Source organism: Procambarus clarkii, chromosome 75 (genome assembly GCF_040958095.1).
Source record: "Procambarus clarkii isolate CNS0578487 chromosome 75, FALCON_Pclarkii_2.0, whole genome shotgun sequence".
NCBI lineage: Eukaryota > Metazoa > Arthropoda > Malacostraca > Decapoda > Cambaridae > Procambarus > Procambarus clarkii.
In genome coordinates this window covers 2,090,048-2,109,599 of record NC_091224.1, presented here as the reverse complement: position 1 = coordinate 2,109,599, position 19,552 = coordinate 2,090,048, and the positions used below count along the sequence as shown (strand labels likewise).

General features: G+C 56.5%; 1 protein-coding gene across 1 annotated transcript in view; it reads right to left on the bottom strand.

Moving 5' to 3' along the window:
• Positions 1-1,056: 1,056 nt before the first annotated feature.
• The window catches only part of LOC138356925 (nascent polypeptide-associated complex subunit alpha, muscle-specific form-like), a 19,222-nt gene continuing 726 nt past the window's right edge, over positions 1,057-19,552 (bottom strand). The window contains exon 2 of the mRNA XM_069313458.1: positions 1,057-2,769. Coding sequence (XP_069169559.1) covers positions 1,057-2,769 — 1,713 coding nt within the window. The remainder of the gene's footprint in view (positions 2,770-19,552) is intronic.

Here is a 19,552-nt window from a genome sequence, read left to right as displayed (position 1 = left end):
GGGTGCTGGGAGCCAGCTGGGAGACACTCGGGTGCTGGGCGCGAGCTGGGAGACACTCGGGTGCTGGGCGCCAGCTGGGAGACACTCGGGTGCTGGGCGCCAGCTGGGAGACACTCGGGTGCTGGGCGCCAGCTGGGAGACACTCGGGTGCTGGGAGCCAGCTGGGAGACCCTCGGGTGCTGGGATCCAGCTGGGAGACCCTCGGGTGCTGGGATCCAGCTGGGAGACCCTCGGGTGCTGGGCGCCAGCTGGGAGACCCTCGGGTGCTGGGAGCCAGCTGGGAGACACTCGGGTGCTGGGAGCCAGCTGGGAGACACTCGGGTGCTGGGAGCCAGCTGGGAGACACTCGGGTGCTGGGAGCCAGATGGGAGACACTCGGGTGCTGGGAGCCAGCTGGGAGACACTCGGGTGCTGGGAGCCAGCTGGGAGACACTCGGGTGCTGGGCGCGAGCTGGGAGACACTCGGGTGCTGGGCGCCAGCTGGGAGACACTCGGGTGCTGGGCGCCAGCTGGGAGACACTCGGGTGCTGGGAGCCAGCAGGGAGACACTCGGGTGCTGGGAGCCAGCTGGGAGACACTCGGGTGCTGGGAGCCAGCTGGGAGACACTCGGGTGCTGGGAGCCAGCTGGGAGACACTCGGGTGCTGGGAACCAGCTGGGAGACACTCGGGTGCTGGGCGCCAGCTGGGAGACCCTCGGGTGCTGGGCTCCAGCTGGGAGACCCTCGGGTGCTGGGCTCCAGCTGGGAGACCCTCGGGTGCTGGGCGCCAGCTGGGAGACACTCGGGTGCTGGGAGCCAGCTGGGAGACACTCGGGTGCTGGGAGCCAGCTGGGAGACACTCGGGTGCTGGGAGCCAGCTGGGAGACACTCGCGTGCTGGGCGCCAGCTGGGAGACACTCGGGTGCTGGGCTCCAGCTGGGAGACCCTCGGGTGCTGGGCGCCAGCTGGGAGACCCTCGGGTGTTGGGCTCCAGCTGGGAGACACTCGGGTGCTGGGCGCCAGCTGGGAGACCCTCGGGTGCTGGGCTCCAGCTGGGAGACCCTCGGGTGCTGGGCTTCAGCTGGGAGACCCTCGGGTGCTGGGCGCCAGCTGGGAGACGCTCGGGTGCTGGGAGCCAGCTGGGAGACCCTCGGGTGCTGGGCTCCAGCTGGGAGACCCTCGGGTGCTGGGCGCCAGCTGGGAGACCCTCAGGTACAGGGCGCCAGCTGGGAGACACTCGGGTGCTGGGCGCCAGCTGGGAGACACTCGGGTGCTGGGAGCCAGCTGGGAGACCCTCGGGTGCTGGGATCCAGCTGGGAGACCCTCGGGTGCTGGGATCCAGCTGGGAGACCCTCGGGTGCTGGGCGCCAGCTGGGAGACCCTCGGGTGCTGGGAGCCAGCTGGGAGACACTCGGGTGCTGGGAGCCAGCTGGGAGACACTCGGGTGCTGGGAGCCAGCTGGGAGACACTCGGGTGCTGGGAGCCAGCTGGGAGACACTCGGGTGCTGGGCGCCAGCTGGGAGACACTCGGGTGCTGGGCGCCAGCTGGGAGACACTCGGGTGCTGGGCGCCAGCTGGGAGACACTCGGGTGCTGGGCTCCAGCTGGGAGACCCTCGGGTGCTGGGCGCCAGCTGGGAGACCCTCGGGTGTTGGGCTCCAGCTGGGAGACACTCGGGTGCTGGGCGCCAGCTGGGAGACCCTCGGGTGCTGGGCTCCAGCTGGGAGACCCTCGGGTGCTGGGCTCCAGCTGGGAGACCCTCGGGTGCTGGGCGCCAGCTGGGAGACACTCGGGTGCTGGGAGCCAGCTGGGAGACCCTCGGGTGCTGGGCTCCAGCTGGGAGACCCTCGGGTGCTGGGCTCCAGCTGGGAGACCCTCGGGTGCTGGGCGCCAGCTGGGAGACACTCGGGTGCTGGGAGCCAGCTGGGAGACCCTCGGGTGCTGGGCTCCAGCTGGGAGACTCTCGGGTGCTGGGCGCCAGCTGGGAGACCCTCGGGTGCAGGGCGCCAGCTGGGAGACACTCGGGTGCTGGGCGCCAGCTGGGAGACACTCGGGTGCTGGGAGCCAGCTGGGAGACCCTCGGGTGCTGGGATCCAGCTGGGAGACCCTCGGGTGCTGGGATCCAGCTGGGAGACCCTCGGGTGCTGGGCGCCAGCTGGGAGACCCTCGGGTGCTGGGAGCCAGCTGGGAGACACTCGGGTGCTGGGCGCCAGCTGGGAGACACAGGGTCGCTGGGAGCCAGCTGGGAGACACAGGGTCGCTGGGAGCCAGCTGGGAGCCACAGGGTCGCTGGGGGCCAGCTAGGAGACACAGGGTCGCTGGGCGCCAGCTGGGAGACACAGGGTCGCTGGGCGCCAGCTGGGAGACACAGGGTCGCTGGGAGCCAGCTGGGAGACACAGGGTCGCTGGGGGCCAGCTGGGAGACACAGGGTCGCTGGGGGCCAGCTGGGAGACACAGGGTCGCTGGGCGCCAGCTGGGAGACACAGGGTCGCTGGGCGCCAGCTGGGAGACACAGGGTCGCTGGGGGCCAGCTGGCAGACACAGGGTCGCTGGGGGCCACCTGGGAGACACAGGGGTCGCTGGGGGCCAGCTGGGAGACACAGGGTCGCTGGGCGCCAGCTGGGAGACACAGGGTCGCTGGGCGCCAGCTGGGAGACACAGGGTCGCTGGGAGCCAGCTGGGAGATACAGGGTCGCTGGGGGCCAGCTGGGAGCCACAGGGTCGCTGGGGGCCAGCTGGGAGACACAGGGTCGCTGGGGGCCAGCTGGGAGACACAGGGTCGCTGGGAGCCTGCTGGGAGACACAGGGTCGCTGGGAGCCAGCTGGGAGACACAGGGTCGCTGGGAGCCAGCTGGGAGTCACAGGGTCGCTGGGAGGCAGCTGAGAGACACTCGGGTGCTAGAAGCCAGCTGGGAGACACTCGGGTGCTGGGCGCCAGCTGGGAGACACTCGGGTGCTGGGCGCCAGCTGGGAGACACTCGGGTGCTGGGCGCCAGCTGGGAGACACTCGGGTGCTGGGCGCCAGCTGGGAGACACTCGGGTGCTGGGCGCCAGCTGGGAGACACTCGGGTGCTGGGCGCCAGCTGGGAGACACTCGGGTGCTGGGCGCCAGCTGGGAGACCCTCGGGTGCTGGGCGCCAGCTGGGAGACCCTCGGGTGCTGGGCGCCAGCTGGGAGACACAGGGTCGCTGGGAGCCAGCTGGGAGACACAGGGTCGCTGGGAGCCAGCTGGGAGCCAGCTGGGAGACACAGGGTCGCTGGGAGCCAGCTGGGAGCCACAGGGTCGCTGGGAGCCAGCTGGGAGACACAGGGACGCTGGGAGCCAGGTGGGAGACACAGGGTCGCTGGGAGCCAGCTGGGAGACACAGGGTCGCTGGGAGCCAGCTGGGAGACACAGGGTCGCTGGGAGCCAGCTGGGAGACACAGGGTCGCTGGGAGCCAGCTGGGAGACACTGGGTTGCTGGGAGTCAGCTGGGAGACACAGGGTCGCTGGGAGCCAGCTGGGAGCCACAGAGTCGCTGGGAGCCAGCTGGGAGACACAGGGTCGCTGGGAGCCAGCTGGGAGACACAGGGTCGCTGGGAGACGCAGGGTCGCTGGGAGCCAGCTGGGAGACACAGGGTCGCTGGGAGCCAGCTGGGAGACACAGGGTCGCTGGGAGCCAGCTGGGAGACACAGGGTCGCTGGGAGCCAGCTGGGAGACACAGGGTCGCTGGGAGCCAGCTGGGAGACACAGGGTCGCTGGGAGCCAGCTGGGAGACACAGGGTCGCTGGGAGCCAGCTGGGAGACACAGGGTCGCTGGGAGCCAGCTGGGAGCCACAGGGTCGCTGGGAGCCAGCTGGGAGCCACAGGGTCGCTGGGAGCCAGCTGGGAGACACAGGGTCGCTGGGAGCCAGCTGGGAGACTCTTCTCACACTGCAGAATTTCTCGTGATTATGAAGCTAATTACAATCTTCTGAACCGGAAAACAAAATCAGATTCTGAATTGTAGTGATTGTGGTTATCATCCCAGGTGTGTGAGTGTTGGTGAGAGTGAGGGAGAGTGAGGGAGAGTGAGGGAGAGTGAGGGAGAGTGTGGGAGAGTGTGGGAGAGTGAGGGAGAGTGAGGGAGAGTGAGGGAGAGTGTGGGAGAGTGAGGGAGAGTGAGGGAGAGTGTGGGAGAGTGTGGGAGAGTGAGGGAGAGTGAGGGAGAGTGAGGGAGAGTGAGGGAGAGTGTGGGAGAGTGAGGGAGAGTGAGGGAGAGTGTGGGAGAGTGAGGGAGAGTGAGGGAGAGTGTGGGAGAGTGTGGGAGAGTGTGGGAGAGTGAGGGAGAGTGTGGGAGAGTGTGGGAGAGTGAGGGAGAGTGAGGGAGAGTGAGGGAGAGTGTGGGAGAGTGAGGGAGAGTGTGGGAGAGTGTGGGAGAGTGTGGGAGAGTGTGGGAGAGTGAGGGAGAGTGAGGGAGAGTGTGGGAGAGTGAGGGAGAGTGAGGGAGAGTGAGGGAGAGTGAGGGAGAGTGAGGGAGAGTGTGGGAGAGTGTGGGAGAGTGTGGGAGAGTGAGGGAGAGTGAGGGAGAGTGTGGGAGAGTGAGGGAGAGGTGAGGGAGAGTGTGGGAGAGTGTGGGAGAGTGAGGGAGAGTGAGGGAGAGTGTGGGAGAGGTGAGGGCTTGTGAGGGAGAGTGTGGGAGAGTGAGGGAGAGTGAGGGAGAGGTGAGGGCTTGTGAGGGAGAGTGTGGGAGAGGTGAGGGTTTGTGAGGGAGGGTGTGGGAGAGGTGAGGGCTTGTGAGGGAGAGGTGAGGGCTTGTGAGGGAGGGTGTGGGAGAGGTGAGGGCTTGTAAGGGAGAGTGAGAGGTGAGGGCTTGTGAGGGAGGGTGTGGGAGAGGTGAGGGCTTGTGAGGGAGAGTGAGAGGTGAGGGCTTGTGAGGGAGGGTGTGGGAGAGGTGAGGGCTTGTGAGGGAGAGAGAGAGAGAGGTGAGGGCTTGTGAGGGAGAGTGAGGGAGAGGTGAGGGCTTGTGAGGGAGAGTGTGGGAGAGGCGAGGGCTTGTGAGGGAGAGTGTGGGAGAGGTGAGAAGGGAAGGGAAATATCAGGGGAAAGCGTTTAAGGAGAGGTGAGAGTTTGTGTGAAGTGAGATCCTGAGAAGGGCAGACAGGACGAAAATATTAAGCAAATAAAACATTACTGGCGAGGCTCCCAGGCTGCCGGGAGGTAGTGGCGAGGCTCCCAGGCTGCCAGGAGGTAGTGGCGAGGCTCCCAGGCTGCCGGGAGGTAGTGGCGAGGCTCCCAGGCTGCCGGGAGGTAGTGGTGAGGCTCCCAGGCTGCCGGGAGGTAGTGGCGAGGCTCCCAGGCTGCCGGGAGGTAGTGGCGAGGCTCCCAGGCTGCCGGGAGGTAGTGGCGAGGCTCCCAGGCTGCCGGGAGGTAGTGGCGAGGCTCCCAGGCTGCCGGGTGGTAGTGGCGAGGCTCCGAGGCTGCCGGGAGGTAGAGGCGAGGCTCCGAGGCTGCCGGGAGGTAGAGGCGAGGCTCCGAGGCTGCCGGGAGGTAGAGGCGAGGCTCCGAGGCTGCCGGGAGGTAGTGGTGAGGCTCCCAGGCTGCCGGGAGGTAGTGGCGAGGCTCCGAGGCTGCCGGGAGGTAGTGGTGAGGCTCCCAGGCTGCCGGGAGGTAGTGGCGAGGCTCCCAGGCTGCCGGGAGGTAGAGGCGAGGCTCCGAGGCTGCCGGGAGGTAGTGGTGAGGCTCCGAGGCTGCCGGGAGGTAGAGGCGAGGCTCCCAGGCTGCCGGGAGGTAGTGGCTAGGCTCCCAGGCTGCCGGGAGGTAGTGGTGAGGCTCCCAGGCTGCCGGGAGGTAGTGGCGAGGCTCCCAGGCTGCCGGGAGGTAGAGGCGAGGCTCCCAGGCTGCCGGGAGGTAGTGGCGAGGCTCCCAGGCTGCCGGGAGGTAGTGGTGAGGCTCCCAGGCTGCCGGGAGGTAGTGGCGAGGCTCCCAGGCTGCCGGGAGGTAGTGGCGAGGCTCCGAGGCTGCCGGGAGGTAGAGGCGAGGCTCCGAGGCTGCCGGGAGGTAGAGGCGAGGCTCCTAGGCTGCCGGGAGGTAGTGGCGAGGCTCCCAGGCTGCCGGGAGGTAGTGGCGAGGCTCCCAGGCTGCAGGGAGGTAGTGGCGAGGCTCCGAGGCTGCCGGGAGTTAGAGGCGAGGCTCCGAGACTGCCGGGAGGTAGTGGCGAGGCTCCCAGGCTGCAGGGAGGTAGTGGTGAGGCTCCGAGGCTGCCGGGAGGTAGTGGCGAGGCTCCGAGACTGCCGGGAGGTAGAGGCGAGGCTCCCAGGCTGCCGGGAGGTAGTGGCGAGGCTCCGAGGCTGCCGGGAGGTAGAGGCGAGGCTCCCAGGCTACCGGGAGGTAGAGGCGAGGCTCCCAGGCTGCCGGGAGGTAGAGGCGAGGCTCCCAGGCTGCCGGGAGGTAGTGGCGAGGCTCCCAGGCTGCCGGGAGGTAGTGGCGAGACTCCCAGGCTGCCGGGTGGTAGTGGCGAGGCTCCCAGGCTGCCGGGAGGTAGTGGCGAGGCTCCCAGGCTGCCGGGAGGTAGTGGCGAGGCTCCCAGGCTGCCGGGAGGTAGTGACGAGGCTCCCAGGCGGCAGGGAGGTAGTGGCGAGGCTCCCAGGCTGCCGGGAGGTAGTGACGAGGCTCCCAGGCTGCAGGGAGGTAGAGGCGAGGCTCCGAGACTGCCGGGAGGTAGTGGCGAGGCTCCCAGGCTGCAGGGAGGTAGTGGCGAGGCTCCCAGGCTGCCGGGAGGTAGTGGCGAGGCTCCCAGGCTGCCGGGAGGTAGTGGCGAGGCTCCCAGGCTGCCGGGAGGTAGAGGCGAGGCTCCCAGGCTGCAGGGAGGTAGAGGCGAGGCTCCCAGGCTGCCGGGAGGTAGAGGCGAGGCTCCCAGGCTGCAGGGAGGTAGAGGCGAGGCTCCCAGGCTGCCGGGAAGTATTGGCGAGGCTCCCAGGCTGCCGGGAGGTAGAGGCTAGGCTCCCAGGCTGCCGGGAGGTAGTGGCGAGGCTCCCAGGCTGCAGGGAGGTAGTGGCGAGGCTCCGAGGCTGCCGGGAGTTAGAGGCGAGGCTCCGAGACTGCCGGGAGGTAGTGGCGAGGCTCCCAGGCTGCAGGGAGGTAGTGGTGAGGCTCCGAGGCTGCCGGGAGGTAGTGGCGAGGCTCCGAGACTGCCGGGAGGTAGAGGCGAGGCTCCCAGGCTGCCGGGAGGTAGTGGCGAGGCTCCGAGGCTGCCGGGAGGTAGAGGCGAGGCTCCCAGGCTACCGGGAGGTAGAGGCGAGGCTCCCAGGCTGCCGGGAGGTAGAGGCGAGGCTCCCAGGCTGCCGGGAGGTAGTGGCGAGGCTCCCAGGCTGCCAGGAGGTAGTGGCGAGACTCCCAGGCTGCCGGGTGGTAGTGGCGAGGCTCCCAGGCTGCCGGGAGGTAGTGGCGAGGCTCCCAGGCTGCCGGGAGGTAGTGGCGAGGCTCCCAGGCTGCCGGGAGGTAGTGACGAGGCTCCCAGGCGGCAGGGAGGTAGTGGCGAGGCTCCCAGGCTGCCGGGAGGTAGTGACGAGGCTCCCAGGCTGCAGGGAGGTAGAGGCGAGGCTCCGAGACTGCCGGGAGGTAGTGGCGAGGCTCCCAGGCTGCAGGGAGGTAGTGGCGAGGCTCCCAGGCTGCCGGGAGGTAGTGGCGAGGCTCCCAGGCTGCCGGGAGGTAGTGGCGAGGCTCCCAGGCTGCCGGGAGGTAGAGGCGAGGCTCCCAGGCTGCAGGGAGGTAGAGGCGAGGCTCCCAGGCTGCCGGGAGGTAGAGGCGAGGCTCCCAGGCTGCAGGGAGGTAGAGGCGAGGCTCCCAGGCTGCCGGGAAGTATTGGCGAGGCTCCCAGGCTGCCGGGAGGTAGAGGCTAGGCTCCCAGGCTGCCGGGAGGTAGTGGCGAGGCTCCGAGGCTGCCGGAAGGTAGTGGCGAGGCTCCGAGGCTGCCGGGTGGTAGAGGCGAGGCTCCCAGGCTGCCGGGAGGTAGAGGCGAGGCTCCCAGGCTGCCGGGAGGTAGAGGCGAGGCTCCCAGGCTGCCGGGAGGTAGTGGCGAGGCTCCCAGGCTGCCGGGAGGTAGAGGCGAGGCTCCCAGGCTGCCGGGAGGTAATGGCGAGGCTCCCAGGCTGCCGGGAGGTAGTGGCGAGGCTCCCAGGCTGCCGGGAGGTAGTGGCGAGGCTCCCAGGCTGCCGGGAGGTAGAGGCGAGGCTCCCAGGCTGCCGGGAGGTAGTGGCGAGGCTCCCAGGCTGCCGGGAGGTAGTGGCGAGGCTCCCAGGCTGCCGGGAGGTAGAGGCGAGGCTCCCAGGCTGCCGGGAGGTAGAGGCGAGGCTCCCAGGCTGCCGGGAGGTAGTGGCGAGGCTCCCAGGCTGCCGGGAGGTAGTGGCGAGGCTCCGAGGCTGCCGGGAGGTAGTGGCGAGGCTCCCAGGCTGTAGGGAGGTAGTGGCGAGGCTCCGAGGCTGCCGGGAGGTAGTGGCGAGGCTCCGAGGCTGCCGGGAGGTAGTGGCGAGGCTCCCAGGCTGCAGGGAGGTAGTGGCGAGGCTCCGAGGCTGCCGGGAGGTAGAGGCGAGGCTCCCAGGCTGCCGGGAGGTAGTCGCGAGGCTCCCAGGCTGCCGGGAGGTAGTGGCGAGGCTCCCAGGCTGCCGGGAGGTAGTGGCGAGGCTCCCAGTCTGCCGAAAGGTAGAGGCGAGGCTCCCAGGCTGCCGGGAGGTAGTGGCGAGGCTCCCAGGCTGCCGGGAGGTAGAGGCGAGGCTCCCAGGCTGCCGGGAGGTAGTGGCGAGGCTCCCAGGCTGCCGGGAGGTAGTGGCGAGGCTCCGAGGCTGCCGGGAGGTAGAGGCGAGGCTCCCAGGCTGCAGGGAGGTAGTGGCGAGGCTCCGAGGCTGCCGCTACAGTAAGCGATAGCATTAATCTGACCCCGGGCCTGGAGCGGCGCCTGGGGGGGGGGGGGGGCTGGCTGTGTCAACATGATGGACGTCCTCTCCATCACCCCGTCACTTGTATGGTAATCAAACCTCTTAGCAACTCCTTGGATGGGTCTCCTGCTATTATCCAACACCTTGGGTGGGTCTCCTGCTATTATCCAACACCTTGGGTGGGTCTCCTGCTATTATCCAACACCTTGGGTGGGTCTCCTGCTATTATCCAACACCTTGGGTGGGTCTCCTGCTATTATCCAACACCTTGGGTGGGTCTCCTGCTATTATCCAACACCTTGGGTGGGTCTCCTGCTATTATCCAACACCTTGGGTGGGTCTCCTGCTATTATCCAACACCTTGGGTGGGTCTCCTGCTATTATCCAACACCTTGGGTGGGTCTCCTGCTATTATCCAACACCTTGGGTTGGTCTCCTGCTATTATCCAACACCTTGGGTGGGTCTCCTGCTATTATCCAACACCTTGGGTGGGTCTCCTGCTATTATCCAACACCTTGGGTGGGTCTCTTGCTATTATCCAACACCTTGGGTGGGTCTCCTGCTATTATCCAACACCTTGGGTGGGTCTCCTGATATTATCCATCACCTTGGGTGGGTCTCCTGCTATTATCCAACACCTTGGGTGGGTCTCCTGCTATTATCCAACACCTTGGGTGGGTCTCCTGCTATTATCCAACACCTTGGGTGGGTCTCCTGCTATTATCCAACACCTTGGGTGGGTCTCCTGCTATTATCCAACACCTTGGGTGGGTCTCCTGATATTATCCAACACCTTGGGTGGGTCTCCTGCTATTATCCAACACCTTGGGTGGGTCTCCTGCTATTATCCAACACCTTGGGTGGGTCTCCTGCTATTATCCAACACCTTGGGTGGGTCTCCTGATATTATCCAACACCTTGGGTGGGTCTCCTGCTATTATCCAACACCTTGGGTGGGTCTCCTGCTATTATCCAACACCTTGGGTGGGTCTCCTGCAATTATCCAACACCTTGGGTGGGTCTCCTGCTATTATCCAACACCTTGGGTGGGTCTCCTGCTATTATCCAACACCTTGGGTGGGTCTCCTGCAATTATCCAACACTTTGGGTGGGTCTCCTGCAATTATCCAACACCTTGGGTGGGTCTCCTGCAATTATAAACACCTTGGGTGGGTCTCCTGCTATTATCCAACACCTTGGGTGGGTCTCCTGATATTATCCAACACCTTGGGTGGGTCTCCTGCTATTATCCAACAACTTGGGTGGGTCTCTTGCTATTATCCAACACCTTGGGTGGGTCTCCTGCTATTATCCAACACCTTGGGTGGGTCTCCTGATATTATCCAACACCTTGGGTGGGTCTCCTGCTATTATCCAACACCTTGGGTGGGTCTCCTGCTATTATCCAACACCTTGGGTGGGTCTCCTGCTATTATCCAACACCTTGGGTGGGTCTCCTGATATTATCCAACACCTTGGGTGGGTCTCCTGCTATTATCCAACACCTTGGGTGGGTCTCCTGCTATTATCCAACGCCTTGGGTGGGTCTCCTGCAATTATCCAACACCTTGGGTGGGTCTCCTGCTATTATCCAACACCTTGGGTGGGTCTCCTGCTATTATCCAACACCTTGGGTGGGTCTCCTGCAATTATCCAACACTTTGGGTGGGTCTCCTGCAATTATCCAACACCTTGGGTGGGTCTCCTGCAATTATCCAACACCTTGGGTGGGTCTCCTGCTATTATCCAACACCTTGGGTGGGTCTCCTGATATTATCCAACACCTTGGGTGGGTCTCCTGCTATTATCCAACACCTTGGGTGGGTCTCTTGCTATTATCCAACACCTTGGGTGGGTCTCCTGCTATTATCCAACACCTTGGGTGGGTCTCCTGATATTATCCAACACCTTGGGTGGGTCTCCTGCTATTATCCAACACCTTGGGTGGGTCTCCTGCTATTATCCAACACCTTGGGTGGGTCTCCTGATATTATCCAACACCTTGGGTGGGTCTCCTGATATTATCCAACACCTTGGGTGGGTCTCCTGCTATTATCCAACACCTTGGGTGGGTCTCCTGCTATTATCCAACACCTTGGGTGGGTCTCCTGCAATTATCCAACACCTTGGGTGGGTCTCCTGCTATTATCCAACACCTTGGGTGGGTCTCCTGCTATTATCCAACACCTTGGGTGGGTCTCCTGCAATTATCCAACACCTTGGGTGGGTCTCCTGCAATTATCCAACACCTTGGGTGGGTCTCCTGCAATTATCCAACACCTTGGGTGGGTCTCCTGCTATTATCCAACACCTTGGGTGGGTCTCCTGCTATTATCCAACACCTTGGGTGGGTCTCCTGCTATTATCCAACACCTTGGGTGGGTCTCCTGCTATTATCCAACACCTTGGGTGGGTCTCCTGCTATTATCCAACACCTTGGGTGGGTCTCCTGCTATTATCCAACACCTTGGGTGGGTCTCCTGCTATTATCCAACACCTTGGGTGGGTCTCCTGATATTATCCAACACCTTGGGTGGGTCTCCTGATATTATCCAACACCTTGGGTGGGTTTCCTGCTATTATCCAACACCTTGGGTGGGTCTCCTGCTATTATCCAACACCTTGGGTGGGTCTCCTGATATTATCCACCACCTTGGGTGGGTCTCCTGCTATTATCCAACACCTTGGGTAAGTGTTCTCCGGATGATGTCACAAGATAAGGTCCTGGCTGACGTCAGCCTCATAAGGCCTTAATGTTTAAGGAGCAGCAGCACTCGGTATTTTAAATAAAAAGTATAAGGGAATCATGCCCAGTGATATTAGTTCCCTCTGATACCTCATAACTGAGACTTCGGTAAGAGTAGTAAGCCAGGAACCATCCATCAGGCTGAGAGTTAATAAGCCTGAAATAAGGATCCTATTAGAGAGTAAAGCACTTATAACCAATCTCAGCGAGAGGATGCACTTATTATGCTCAACTTTAAAATGCCTTAAATGAAGTGAAGAAGAGATTCATCACTCCAAGCCATTCTCCCTGTGAGACAATGGGTTGGCACCAGCTGAACCTTCTATTAGTGTACGTGCACGTGACTGACGCTCGCAGTGTACTGGAGCACGTGAATGGCCGTTCACCCAGACCAGATTTGGCAACCCGTACCCGAAACGTCCAGTGTATAGGCTCGCTGAAGAGCCCAGGTCATCACTATTTCAAATATATTACAATGGCCGTTGTAGCGAAGTTGTGGAAAGAGTTAAAGCGAGTAGCTTTAATTTAAAGTAGGAACACATACAGTGTTATTAGATTGAGGACCAGTGAGGGTGTTATTAGACTGAGGGCCGTCCTAGTGTGTTTTATACTCCATTATGGTGGGATTTCATGTACGTAAAATTTGTAGGAGAAATTGTTATTGTTGTGCCCCATGTCCGTGTAGTCTGTTGCAGGAGAGGAGACCAGTAGCGGTCACCAGTACACGGTAGAGTGTCAGTGTGGTAACACCGGGGAGTGCCTGGCACTTGAGTATTGTGGAGTAATATTAGTGTGTGGTTTTATACAAGTGTTGTGGTCCAGGGCTGTGGTAAATGTGATTACATATATATTTATGTGGCTGACCTGTTAACGTAATTTTGGTAGACTTGTGGTGAAGTGTGAGTAACGTGGCTGTCAGGAATGACAGCTGATAGCTCGGTCGAGTAACGTATGTGACGGGAGTAATTATCGATCCGTGGGATCGGTAATCACTTGCCAAAGTTGATCAGGAGTGTGTCATCTCCTTAGTGTTCCGCATTAGCATTCGATAGCTGAAGGCTACAGGTGTGTACGATATATATAATTGTAGTGTCACGAAGCCTATGTGTGTTATTACTGTGGTTGCAGTAATTGGTTATTGCAACCGGGTTGCAAAGTGTGGGGCCGTGTTCTAAGTGGTAATTAGAACACAGTGTGTCAGTGCAACAGAATAGTAAAGTGTTGGGCCGTGTTCTAATATAGTGAAATTAGAGCACCTTCGGTGTGTGTGTCATTGCAAAGGGGTTGTAAACTGTTGGGCCGTGATTGTTATAAGTGCTGATCAATCACTGTGTGTTATTGTCGTTCAGTAAATTGTATGGGCCATGTTCTAGTGGTTTAGAGCACCAAGTGTGTTATTTACTGGTGTTCTGCAGTAACTGTAATTGCACCCGGATTGTAATCGTTTAAATCACCGGGTGTTGTGATTTATTGTGTGGTGGTGAACTGGTCATTGGGACGAGTACTTGGTGTTATATTTTCCTGTGTGTTTGGTTGTCATCCAAGTCCAGTATTGTGTGAAAGTTGATTGAGAAGCAATTAATGTAACGTAACCAAGGCAACACCCATTGCTTATACAGAAATTGTTCTATGACAATTTGAGTAATGTAGGAGGTTGTAGGAAGACCGGGAGGGCTGAACTCTTGCATCTTAAGTACTGTCTGTTGTATATTACCTGTCAGTTGGACAGGTAGTTACGGGTTCCTGGAAGTCAAGGTAATTAACTCCGATCAGGGGTGATCGACTCACACGAAGGCTACATTGTTTCATTAACGTTATAATTTGTTATAATTGCTGAGCCAGTGTTAAAGGTGACGTATTCGTGTATTAATTAATTCTTCATCTTCGGGATAGTAATTAATTACTCGAGTGTAGTCAAGGGTGATTGCCGTTCTCTTAGCACTTTGGACATAGAATTGTAGCAAACTGAGGGAGATAGTAACCTATAGCGTAACTCGTACTGGGATTAATCAGCTGTCTGGAGTACAGGGATTAATAGGGATTACTCACTGAATGCTCGACGGGTTGAGTGTTTGTGTAATCCCGAGTTACTAGTGACAGTTGAATAGTTTGATCTGTCTGTGGGAGACAAGATTAAGTTAACGTAAGTGTTACTTTGATATTAACGTAATCAATTAGTTATTGATTGTTGATCGTCCGAGGGACGAAGTGTTAATGTAAGAATATAATTGAGGATGGTCGCTGGAGTTGCCGGTAGCCCCATTAGTCATTGATAGTCTGCTAGTTTGATTGTATTGCAGCCACCATTGCCGGGGAGGGCTGCAAGAAGCGTAGAGGAACTGGAGGAGGTTACAGGAGGCGTGTCTCCTAACCTGCCTTGTTGTTGTTGCATTAGTGATTATAGACTTAGCATGTCTTGCTTGCTTGATTCATCTGTCATCACTCAGTATGTTCAAGTTAGTTCATTACTGCAGCACTCATGGCTGGTGTCCAGCTGTCCGTAAAGGTGTCACAAGAAGGATTTCGAGTATTGTCACTGATATTTCTTTCGTTGTTGTAGTAGTTATTAGTTTATTGAATAAACTGTATTATGTTGAACACTCTTTTCGTACACCCGACACATTTTACTGATGTACTATTGTTCTGCCGTGTGCCTGACATTACTATTGCTGTTCATTTGAGACTACTTTAGAGAATTAGAGCTGAAGTCACAGCAGCAGCACAACAACTTAAATGTTGAGAGATGCCGTGACCTACTCGTTACCTTCCCTCCAGCGATATGAGAAGGTCAGCGGCCTAAGTGAAGGAGATTTCAAACTTTTGAGGTCTCAACATTTGCTCGCGCCTAGTCAATTGTTCTTCTATGGTCTCTTTTTTTTTTTTTTTTTTTTGAGATATATACAAGAGTTGTTACATTCTTGTACAGCCACTAGTACGCGTAGCATTTCGGGCAGGTCCCTGGAATACGATTCCCGCCGCGAAGAATCGTTTTTTCATCCAAGTACACATTTTACTGTTGCGTTAAACAGAGGCTACAGTTAAGGAATTGCGCCCAGTAAATCCTCCCCGGCCAGGATACGAATCCATGACATAGCGCTCGCGGAACGCCAGGCGAGTGTCTTACCACTACACCACGGAGACTGTCTCTGGAGTGAGGAAGGAGCTGCTTACTACACTTAGCGTGTTAGCTAAGCAAGTCCTTCCTCAGGAGACCCATCTAGACATACAGTTAAAGTTGACTGATGTAATATTAGAATATCACGACAAGAATAAGGTTAAAGAAATTAAATGTTTTCAAATGTCAAAATAAATTCCAAATTCAAAACAATGTTTTCACACTCCAGCATTTTTCTCCTCTAAATCCAGCAATACAATCATGCTCCCTCAACTACTCAGACCTTCTCTTAAGGGGAACATTAAACTGCCTCGCGTGAAGGGCTCAGAATGGCCCTTGATCCACCTTCTTTTTTGTCTACTCATTACGAAGATCAAGATCCGTAAGAGCTGTGACGAGGATTGGAAGCTATGTGGTGGGTAGTCCCACGCACACGCCCCAGACAACCTGTGTGGTGGGTAGTCCCACGCACACGCCCCAGACAACCTGTGTGGTGGGTAGTCCCACGCACACACCCCAGACAACCTGTGTGGTGGGTAGTCCCACGCACACGCCCCAGACAACCTGTGTGGTGGGTAGTCCCAGGCACACGCCCCAGACAACCTGTGTGGTGGGTAGTCCCACGCACACGCCCCAGACAACCTGTGTGGTGGGTAGTCCCAGGCACACGCCCCAGACAACCTGTGTGGTGGGTAGTCCCACGCACACGCCCCAGACAACCTGTGTGGTGGGTAGTCCCACGCACACACCCCAGACAACCTGTGTGGTGGGTAGTCCCACGCACACGCCCCAGACAACCTGTGTGGTGGGTAGTCCCACGCACACGCCCCAGACAACCTGTGTGGTGGGTAGTCCCACGCACACGCCCCAGACAACCAAGCCACGACATGGTCAAAGAATTTCCCATTAATGCAGTCACGTTAGTGTGGTCACTCTGTGTGTGTGAAGATCACTAATAATATCTCCATAGAGTCCAGTACATAGTTCCTCAACGATGCCACTCTTGCCTCAGAGTGCCTCTTGGATGCCTCTAGGAAAATCCAAGAACAATGACTCACGTCTGTGTCAATATTGACCCATTGTTGACCTTGGGTCACAATAACGGGGCTGAGGATATGTTGACCAAACAACACATCAGAAGATGAGAGACCACGACGTTTCAGACCATTATCAAGACGTGTGACTTGACCATTATGACGACATAATAATGGTCCAGGACGGACCGAAACGTCGTCGTCTCTCCATCTTCTGATGTGTGGTTTGGTCATCATATCCTCAGCCCCGTTATTGTGACCCAAGGTCAACAATGGGTCAATATTGACACAGACGTGAGTCAAGCATGGGTGAAGTAATCTCCTCCAACTCACAAATTAATATTCATGTTAAAAATAAATCCTGTAAGACGTTCGCATAATTGACCCAGTAATTCACTCATGTGAGCATACAAGACACTCATGTGAGCATACAAGACACTCATGTGAGCATACAGACTCTCATGTGAGCATACAAGCCACTCATGTGAGCATACACTCATGTGAGCATACACTCATGTGAGCATACAAGACACTCATGTGAGCATACAAGACACTCATGTGAGCATACAAGACACTCATGTGAGCATACATGACACTCATGTGAACATACAAGACACTCATGTGAGCATACAAGACACTCATGTGAGCATACAAGACACTCATGTCAGCATACACGACACTCATGTCAGCATACACGACACTCATGTCAGCATACACGACACTCATGTCAGCATACAAGACACTCATGTCAGCATACAAGACACTCATTCAGCATACAAGACACTCATGTCAGCATACAAGACACTCATGTCAGCATACAAGACACTCATGTCAGCATACAAGACACTCATGTGAGCATACAAGACACTCATGTCAGCATACAAGACACTCATGTCAGCATACATGACACTCATGTGAGCATACATGACACTCATGTGAGCATACATGACACTCATGTGAGCATACATGACACTCATGTGAGCATACAAGACACACATGTGAGCATACAAGACACTCATGTGAGCATACAAGACACTCATGTCAGCATACACGACACTCATGTCAGCATACAAGACACTCATGTCAGCATACAAGACACTCATGTCAGCATACAAGACACTCATGTCAGCATACAAGACACTCATGTCAGCATACACGACACTCATGTGAGCATACAAGACACTCATGTGAGCATACAAGACACTCATGTGAGCATACAAGACACTCATGTGAGCACACAAGACACTCATGTGAGCATACAAGACACTCATGTGAGCATACACTCATGTGAGCATACACTCATGTGAGCATACACTCGTGTGAGCACACACTCATGTGAGCATACAAGACACTCATGTGAGCATACAAGACACTCATGTGAGCATACAAGACACTCATGTGAGCATACAAGACACTCATGTGAGCATACAAGACACTCATGTGAGCATACAAGACACTCATGTGAGCATACAAGACACTCATGTGAGCATACAAGACAGTCATGTGAGCATACAAGACACTCATGTGAGCATACAAGTCACTCATGTGAGCATACAAGACACTCATGTGAGCATACAAGACACTCATGTGAGCATACAAGATACTAATGTGAGCATACACTCATGTGAGCATACAAGACACTCATGTGAGCATACACGACACCCATGTGAGCATACAAGACACTCATGTGAGCATACAAGACACTCATGTGAGCATACAAGACACTCATGTGAGCATACAAGACACTCATGTGAGCATACAAGACACTCATGTGAGCATACACTCATGTGAGCATACAAGACACTCATGTGAGCATACACTCATGTGAGCATACAAGACACTCATGTGAGAATACACGACACCCATGTGAGCATACAAGACACTCATGTGAGCATACAAGACACTCATGTGAGCATACAAGACACTCATGTGAGCATACAAGACTCTCATGTGAGCATGCACTCATGTGAGCATACATGGCACCCATGTGAGCATACACGACACTCATGTGAGCATACAAGACAGTCATGTGAGCATACAAGACACTCATGTGAGCATACAAGACACTCATGTGAGCATACACTCATGTGAGCATACAAGACACTCATGTGAGCATACAAGACACTCATGTGAGCATACAAGACACTCATGTGAGCATACAAGACACTCATGTGAGCATACAAGACACTCATATGAGCATACAAGACACTCATGTGAGCATACAAGACACTCATGTGAGCATACAAGACACTCATGTGAGCATACAAGACACTAATGTGAGCATACAAGACACTCATGTGAGCATACACGACACTCATGTGAGCATACAAGACACTCATGTGAGCATACAAGACACTCATGTGAGCATACACGACACTCATGTGAGCATACAAGACACTCATGTGAGCATACAAGACACTCATGTGAGCATACAAGACACTCATGTGAGCATACAAGACACTCATGTGAGCATACAAGACACTCATGTGAGCATACAAGACACTCATGTGAGCATACAAGACACTCATGTGAGCATACAAGACACTCATGTGAGCATACACGACACTCATGTGAGCATACAAGACACTCATGTGAGCATACAAGACACTCATGTGAGCATACAAGACACTCATGTGAGCATACAAGACACTCATGTGAGCATACAAGACACTCATGTGAGCATACAAGACACTCATGTGAGCATACAAGACACTCATGTGAGCATACAAGACACTCATGTGAGCATACAAGACACTCATGTGAGCATACAAGACACTCATGTCAGCATACAAGACACTCATGTCAGCATACAAGACACTCATGTCAGCATACAAGACACTCATGTCAGCATACAAGACACTCATGTGACCATACACGACACTCATGTGAGCATACAAGACACTCATGTGAGCATACAAGACACTCATGTGAGCATACAAGACACTCATGTGAGCATACAAGACACTCATGTGAGCATACAAGACACTCATGTGAGCATACAAGACACTCATGTGAGCATACAAGACACTCATGTGAGCATACAAGACACTCATGTGAGCATACAAGACACTCATGTGAGCATACAAGACACTCATGTCAGCATACAAGACACTCATGTGACCATACACGACACTCATGTGAGCATACAAGACACTCATGTGAGCATACAAGACACTCATGTGAGCATACAAGACACTCATGTGAGCATACAAGACACTCATGTGAGCATACAAGACACTCATGTGAGCATACAAGACACTCATGTGAGCATACAAGACACTCATGTGAGCATACAAGACACTCATGTCAGCATACAAGACACTCATGTCAGCATACAAGACACTCATGTCAGCATACAAGACACTCATGTCAGCATACAAGACACTCATGTGACCATACACGACACTCATGTGAGCATACAAGACACTCATGTGAGCATACAAGACACTCATGTGAGCATACAAGACACTCATGTGAGCATACAAGACACTCATGTGAGCATACAAGACACTCATGTGAGCATACACGACACTCATGTGAGCATACAAGACACTCATGTGAGCATACAAGACACTCATGTGAGCATACAAGACACTCATGTGAGCATACAAGACACTCATGTGAGCATACAAGACACTCATGTGAGCATACAAGACACTCATGTGAGCATACACTCATGTGAGCATACAAGACACTCATGTGAGCATACAAGACACTCATGTGAGCATACAAGACACTCATGTGAGCATACACTCATGTGAGCATACAAGACACTCATGTGAGC